An 8,231-nucleotide genomic window follows, 5' to 3' on the forward strand; every position below is an offset into this window, starting at 1 on the left:
ATCCGCTACCCAAACTCCTGTCTGGCAATCTCTGGCTCACTCCCGCATGGCGGGCAGCGGGTTCGAGTCCTACACCTTCAGATTCGTCGCCCCCGAGCTGATCCCACGTGCCCCAAGGAGGAGATGGTCGTTCGGCTTGCGCTCCGTCGCTCCCGGGAGGATGCCCATGCGAGCCAACGCTCGGACTCCTTCTGTCATGAATCCATGCGTCCGTCCAAATGTCGCATGGATCAGGCGCTAGGTATGCCGTCGCTGCCTCACCGGAGGCGGTGTAGTCCGTCTGGCATCCGAACGCGGTGGCAGACGCGCAACCCCTCCGTTGGCGCACCGAGGCCATGGACAACACCATGGGCGTCGTCCGACTCAAACTTGGCGCAGCGTGCCAACCGTGTAACGCAGCGGGCGCGGGAGACGGCGGTAGCCCTAGTGGCGGTGGACGTCGGGGAGGCGGAGTCACATTCTTTGGCGCACCGTATGGTGCTCCAGTCCAGGCATTGCAACCGCGTTGTGGTGGATGTCGTCGTCTCGTCCTAGGACGGATCCATCATCGATCTGACGTCCACCGACACCGTTCGGGTTCCAGGCATCGACGAGGAAGAGTAGGGCTTGCGAGACGGTGGCGCCTTGAGTCTTGTGAGCAAGCTCGTGTCCCATGCCCTACTCTACCTTGCCGGCAACCGACCAACACTCTGGGGAATGCAGCCGGCCGCCGGACATGAGTACGACGGAACAGGACGAGCTCCATTTAAATTAGGCTTCACGTTACATTTAACAATAGGTGTTCAAGGTTTCTAATTTAAGATATGGTTGTAGAATAAAATATTTAAGACGTGATTGGTCAAATCACTGTCCGGTCGCATCCGCGGACGTTTGAAAGTCGTATCTGCCTGAGTCCCGCTGTAGATGCTCTTGGGGCCGAACGAAACCGTGCCGCTACGTCCTGCCAGGGGTGCCGTGGCTAGCTCCCGTTGGCGACCTCCCGCTCCCGGTCGAGAACGACGCGCGCCGTGCTCCGGCGACCACACCCGTTTTCGCCTCCTCGGTGCGCAGTATGTGTTCGCTGGATTAGCAGGATGAATGGAGCAAGGCTTCTCCATAAGGAAACGTGGGGATCTCAGGACAAATCTTCTTATCTTCTTTTCTGCTTACGAGGTCCAAAGATTTGAGCTCGCATTTCCGACCACGTAGCAGGCATCGCATCTCTTGGTTGGAAGTCGCGCTCTCGATCGCGACTGGAGTCGCCATCGGAGGGGATCCATCCGACGAGGATGCCTTGCCGCGCGCGCGCGCGTAGATCGACCCGTGCGTGTGTGATCCGTATAGCCCACGCATCGCTGTGGCGCCTCGTGTTCGCTCGGGTGCGTGCGTGGGTACCAGTACCACATGAGTAACGCGAGTCACTACGAATGCGGCAGCGGCTGGCGGCGGCGGCGGCGGCGGCGCGTGGAGGCGGCGGCGCGGGTTTAGGACCGTGCTGCGATAGATGTCATGTACAACGAGAAGAATAGGCTGTGCAATCGTAATAGATTGATCAGTGTACCAGACACGTATATATGAGTACAGAGCGGGGTCACAACCTCAACTATATAGAGAAAACAGGAGATGAACCCAATACATAATATACACGTACATAATATATTCAACAGATAGAAGTGAGTACTGATGTTAAAAAAATAAACAGATAGAAGTAAGCCCGAGAAAGGCGACGGGATCAAGCGGCAGGTCGTGTGCGCCGGCTTTCGGCGGCTTACGAGCCAGGTGTTCGTTTTTAATTAGGAACGGTGGACCGTCAAAGAAAAGATATGAAGGTTTTTTTGAGACAATCTTGCGAAGCTTTATTTAAACCAAATCAATGTTCAGAGGTACACAAGAAAGATCACCAGGGTGACCTAACCAAACATGGCGGCTCATCCCTAATTTTAAACTATGCTTCGCTAGATTGTGAGTCTCGAAATTCAAGCTCCTAAACTCATGCACAAAGCTACATCTACTAAAAGAAGAGCTCTGATCTATTATTTCATGCAGGATCGCCCCATAGCTTGTCGGGTTCCTTTGCTTGATATCATCTACCACCGTCCTGCAATCCGAAGCTACATGTGCACTCTGTATGTTAAGGTCTGCAGCAAGTGCCAACGCTTCACGAATAGCAAGAGCCTCAACAGTCGGAGGATCATAAACTCCTTTCACCACTAACGCTGATGCACCCTGAAAAATCCCATCATGATCACGACATATAGCTACAGCTATACCGCGCCTCTGGCTCTGTGGTACTGCAGCATCTACATTGAACTTGAACATTGCGTCAGGAGGGTTGATCCAATGGGTGGGTCTACATTGTCGCCGCTCTGGTGGTTTACTTCCTGTCTCCTCAAGTGTATCAAGATCCCTCAGATAGGCTTGAATGAACTGATGTGTTGAGTCAGGACTTTGAAAAATACCTTCATATATTGCCTTACGTCTCGCCTTCCATACCGACCATAGAGTTACAGCCAAAACAACAAACTCCTTCTGTGGCAGGTGATCATGCATTGCAAAGAGCCAATTCCGGGCATTTGTATCAGTGTTCATGCTCACTTGTTCAACCAAAGAAGCCTCTGACAGAGACCAGATACAACGTGACATGGTGCAATCGAAGAGAGCATGCCTCCACGAATCAGCACAGCCGCAAAGCGCGCAGAGGTGAGTGGTCGACATGTGGCGATGATGCAGGACATCCATGGATGGCATGGAATGTTGCGCAAGTCTCCATAGGAAAACCCTCAGTTTTGCTGGGACTTTAGTGTGCCAAAGATCCTTCCATGCTTTGCCACTTGCACTCAAATCTGATGCTCCTGCGTTTTCATCTATCCAATTCTCTCTATGATATTTCTTGTTCATGACCATCTGGTAGGCTGATCTTACTGTAAATCTCCCGCTTCTCTCGGCCTCCCAAGCCCAAAAATCATCAATAACTCTGGTGCACAACGGAATGGCCATAATAGCGTCAGCATCAAAAGGTATAAAGTTTGCTCTTATTAGCTCTAACCACCACGTCGCTGTCGTTGAATCAATCAGTTCAGAGACAAACACCGGAGGGGTATCTGAGATAGATGTTATGGGACGCAACGGACCTGCCCTCGGTATCCAGTTTGTCTCCCAAGTCTTTATAGTACTTCCATCTCCGACTCGCCTAATGTGTCCTTGCCTCAATACATCCCTTCCATCAATCACAGCTCGCCAGATTTGCGAGGGGCGATTCCCTAACTGTGCTTCCAAGAAACGGCAAGTCGGGAAATATGCAGCTTTGAGTATTTTTGCACTTAAAGAGTTCGGACCATCCAGTATCTTCCAAGCTTGACGGGCCAACAAAGCAAGGTTAAAAATTTCAATATCTCTGAAACCCATACCTCCCATGTATTTCGGTTGAGTCATGACGTCCCATGCTACCCATGCTGGCTTCCTCCTTCCTTGCTTGCTCCCCCACCAGAATTGCCTGATTATTGAGGTAATATTTTCACACAAACCTCGGGGTAACCTGAAACAGGCCATAGAGTAAACTGGTATGGCTTGGGCCACTGACTTGATAAGTACCTCCTTGCCTGCTGCAGACAATAGTTTCTCCATCCACCCTCTAACTTTCTCCCATACTCTGTCTCTCAAGTATTTGAACGTGCCCATTTTTGATTGACCCACATCAGTAGGCATACCAAGGTACCTATCACTCAAAGACTCATTGTGCACGTTCAAACTTTGTTTTATGTTATCCCTCGTCACTTGAGAACACCCCTTGCTGAAAAAGATGGATGACTTTTCATTATTTATCTGTTGCCCCGAAGCTTTGCAGTAAGTCTCCAACAGGTTTGACACCGTCACGGCCCCCTCAACTCTTGACTTAAAAAGCAGTAGGCTGCCGTCTGCGAAAAGGAGATGGTTCACAACCAGAGCTGTTGGTGCCACCTTGATCCCTTCCAGACTAGTCGACTGAGAACTCGATTTTAGTAGGCACGAAAGGCCCTCTGCCGCAATCAAGATAAGGTAAGGAGAGATAGGATCTCCCTGTCGGATACCTCGAGTGGGTACAAATTGTTCTAATTTCTCACCATTAAAAAGAACTGAAAACTTGACTGACTGCACCATATTCATTACTACCTGTATCCATGATTGTGCAAAACCCAACTTCTCCATCATGGCCTTGAGATAAGGCCACTCCAAACGGTCATAAGCTTTCATCATGTCAAGCTTTAGGGCGCAGTAGCTGTTTGATTTGGCTTTGCTTCTCTTCATGAAGTGCAAACACTCATAAGCACAAATAATGTTGTCTGTGATTAACCTTTCCGGAACAAACGCTGACTGTTCTTCAAATATGATGTCAGGAAGGATTCTCTTTAGCCTGTTGGCAACCACTTTGGATGCAATTTTATAGATTACATTACATAAACTGATGGGACGAAATTGAGAGAGTTGGGTCGGGTTCAAAACCTTTGGGATGAGTACTAAAACCGTGTCGTTGACACATTCGGCTCCTTCTTCCCCTTTTACAATTCTCAAAACCGCATTCGTCACCTCGTCCCCACAAATGTCCCAATGCCTTTGATAAAAGTGTGCCGGAAAACCGTCCGGTCCCGGGGCCTTTGTTGGAACCATCTGGAAAAGAGCAGTTTTTACCTCATCCTTTGTGTACGGTGCAAGTAACATGGCATTCGTCTCCTCAGTTACTTTGGTTGGTACCTTTGATAATACTTCTTCAATCCCTGACACTCCTTCTGACGTATATAAGCTTTTGTAAAAATCTGTCACAAGAGCTCTTAAAGCACCTGGTTCCTCCGTCAACACTCCCAACGAATCAGCCAGTGCCTTGATCATATTCCTCTTCCGTCTCTGGCTTGCTCGCAGATGGAAGAACCGGGTATTTTTATCCCCAGCCGAGAGCCACTCCAGCCTTGATAGTTGCCTCCACATCAACTCTTCCCTATGGTAAAGCTCAATAAGTTTCTCATTGATTTTGAGTTCAACATGGGATGGTGCAGACCTGGCTGGATCACTACGTAAATGGTCCAATTCATGCTTCAAACTCTTTATTTCTTTCCTCACAGAGCCGAAAGTATTCCTGTTCCACGCCCCGAGCTCATTCGATATTCGCTTCAGCTTTGTCCTTAAATCCTCTGTGCTTGCTATCGGACCCCCCCTTCCCAACTTGACGATATGGTCTCTCACCATGTTTCATGGGTCTCCCACATTACTTCGTACTTGAAAGTTTTCTTCTGGTCTGGGGGACGGGTTCCATTGAAATTCAGTAAGATAGGACAATGATCAAAAGTTGCCGCTGTCAGATGCTTAAGATGGGCGTCCGGGTAGTTCTCGTTCCATTCAGCAGTGGCCATTGCCCTGTCCAACCTTACCCGGGTATAACTCCCTCCTGCCACCTTCTTTTCATATGTCCAAAAACGGCCTTGATAGCCAATGTCCATCAACATGCACACATCCACCGCATCCCGAAAACCCTGAATCTGTGCATTGCTCCTCTCGCCAATACCTTCTTGTTCATCTGGACGTAGCACCTCATTGAAATCCCCTATGCAAATCCACGGGAGATTGCTCAAAGTACTAATTGCTTTCAAAACATCCCAAGTTTGGTATCTTAGGTGTCTTTGTGCTTCACCATAAAACAAGGACATTCTCCACGGATCAGTGTTTGGTTCCTCCACCGAACAATCAATATGATACACCGAGTAACCCAGAATTTCGATCTTTATTGGATTATTCCAGAATATTTCTAAGCCACCGCTCCTACCTTGACTACTTACAGCATAGCCATTATCATAGCCGATGGTTCCTGCTAGACTTTCTACCCTCGTCCTCTCAATCTGTGTTTCAACGATACATAAAAGGGCAGGGGCAAATTCCTTCGCGATTTCGCGAAGTTCTCTAATTGTCACAACGTTGCCCGCACCACGATAGTTCTAGCATTGCGCCCGGCGGTGCTCCTCGCCGGAGCCCGCCGATGATGCAAGAAAAGGTATGAAGGTGGATGGTGACAATTGCGGCTGCCTTGCAAGATCGCGCCACTCATCCGACAGTAGTAGCGACCTCTTTCTGTATCGTACTGCATTTACCAACTCATTTGCGGGATGCCCGACTACTCGTCAGGTAAATCTATGAATCGACATGGTGACACTAGCTCACTTCTCGCATGTAAAAAGGAGCAAGAAAACACACTTCATTTTAAGGAATGCAGGACACTCTTCTTTTTTTCTGAGAAGAAGATAGCAAATACTAATGGACATTTCGCACTTTGGGCCTAACTTCTGATCTAGGTCTACAGGCTTATGGGGGTGCTTATTTCAGCCCGAATAAATAGGCGCATTTACGTTACAAAACGTTTCCGATGTATACAAAAAAAGTATAATGTGTATAAAAAAGCAGACATCCGAAAATATATGTCTTAAAAAATGTTAATCATGTACATATATATATATATATATATATATATATATATATATATATATATATATATATATATATATATATATATAATAGTAAACATGTATATTTTTTTAAATGTGTGTACATAAAATACTAAACATGTATAAGAAAAATATATGACGTATACGAAAAAAATAAGAATTCAAAACATATATTTGAAAAATATTTAATATATGGATATGAAAATATTTAAAAATATACAATGTGTACAAAAAATGTACAATGTGTATGAAAGCAATAGACATCGAACCATTTATTTGGAAAATGTTACGTGTGTATTAAAAACTGTACAATGTGTAGTAAAAATGTAGACATGTGTTGGGAAAAAAGAAAACAATGAATGGAAAGAAAGAACAAAGAAAAAAAGTAAACCAAATAAACAAAACAAAAGAAAACCGGAGAAAAAACAGTGCAAAAAATAAAGAAATAAAGAACCCAAAAAGAAAAAGAAAACCACAGAAAAATAAAGGAAAAAGAGAAACGAAGAAAATCAATGAAAAGGAAAGAAAACAAAAGTTATGTTGAAGAAAAAAGGAATAAACCACAGAAGCGGTGAAAAAGAAAAGAACCGAAGAAACAAAAATGAAAAAGAAAAAAGAAAAAATACCCGACGAAAACCTACAGCGAGCGAGTCCTATGCTAATGGGCTGGCCCACTTGCACAACGCCTGAAGCGAGAGCAGTTTCCATCTCGTGTGAAGCGAGATATAGCTGAGAGCAACTAACTCGAGGTTACCCTCTTGCCGGGGACCTCCAGAGGTCAGTTTTGATACCCTTGGAACACCCTACGTGGTGCGTCCAGCACAAATCCAGTAGAAAATACCAATCCAACTTCCTCCTAAAATCACTTCACACAGGCAAGCGTGACTTGTGTGATTTTCCGTGAAACCGAGCAAATGGATTTGTTTTTCCAGAAAAAACTGAGTATCTCAAAAAATTCCTTTACCAAACATTTTCGTCGCTGCTCGGGTTTTCTCTTTTTCTTTTGCTTTCTTCATTTTTTTCTGGTGCTTCGGAATCCGGTGCCAAGCTTTCTGATCTGTCTCCTCACAGAGAAATTTCCGAGGATTGATGATTTGATAGTTGATTTGATTTTCTATTACTAGAGCTTGGTAGTGAAGACAGTGCAGCCGCTGCCATACGTCGTGGGCGCTCCCTATGAATTTCATTTTTTTTTGAATTTATCTATACGTGTTTTTGGGTTTTAGATGGGTTTTCACTGGGTTTTCTTTTGTTTTCGGTTTTAGCCCGGTTTGGAGAAAAAAATCACGAGTATTTCATTTGCTCGGAAAAAATTATGCTCCCGTAAGAAGAAGATATTTGCTTCTCGTGGAACCATAGATTTTGTTTGCTTTCGTGAGAAGTACAACTGTGCCTCTCGAAAGACAAAAAAATTATGCTTCCACGAGAAGCATATATTTGCTTCTTGTGGAGGCACAGATTTTCTTCCGCAAGAGGCACCACCGTGCTTCTCGAAAAGGAAAAGAAAAGGCATACTTTCGCTCCGTATTTTTTCTTTCGTTTTCTTCGGTTGCCGATTTTATTTTGTTTTTTATACTTTTAGGGTTTTTCCTGGGTTTTTTTGTGAAAAAAATATTCGTTGAAAACTATTAACATGGATCTAATTTTGAAAATCTCGACACGATAAATCAAACGGTGAAAACAATTCAGGATTTGAACTCATAGTTCAAGAGATATATATTTTTTGAATAAATGAATATAAGGAAAAAGAGAAAACTCTTCGATTGCGACAAATGGCGCAAATGCAGT

At 45.4% G+C, this 8,231-nt stretch overlaps 1 protein-coding gene across 1 annotated transcript; it reads right to left on the reverse strand.

The window, feature by feature from the left end:
- Positions 1-1,839: 1,839 nt before the first annotated feature.
- LOC120964800 (uncharacterized) lies at positions 1,840-5,360 on the reverse strand. Its single transcript, XM_040389761.1, has 6 exons — positions 5,194-5,360; positions 4,645-5,086; positions 4,047-4,257; positions 3,571-3,893; positions 3,387-3,472; positions 1,840-2,953 (listed from the first exon to the last, which is right to left on the reverse strand). Exons 1-6 carry the CDS (start codon positions 5,358-5,360, stop codon positions 1,840-1,842), a joined length of 2,343 nt encoding a protein of 780 aa, XP_040245695.1.
- Positions 5,361-8,231: the final 2,871 nt, after the last annotated feature.

Source organism: Aegilops tauschii, chromosome 5 (genome assembly GCF_002575655.3).
Source record: "Aegilops tauschii subsp. strangulata cultivar AL8/78 chromosome 5, Aet v6.0, whole genome shotgun sequence".
Classification (NCBI taxonomy): Eukaryota; Viridiplantae; Streptophyta; class Magnoliopsida; order Poales; family Poaceae; genus Aegilops; species Aegilops tauschii.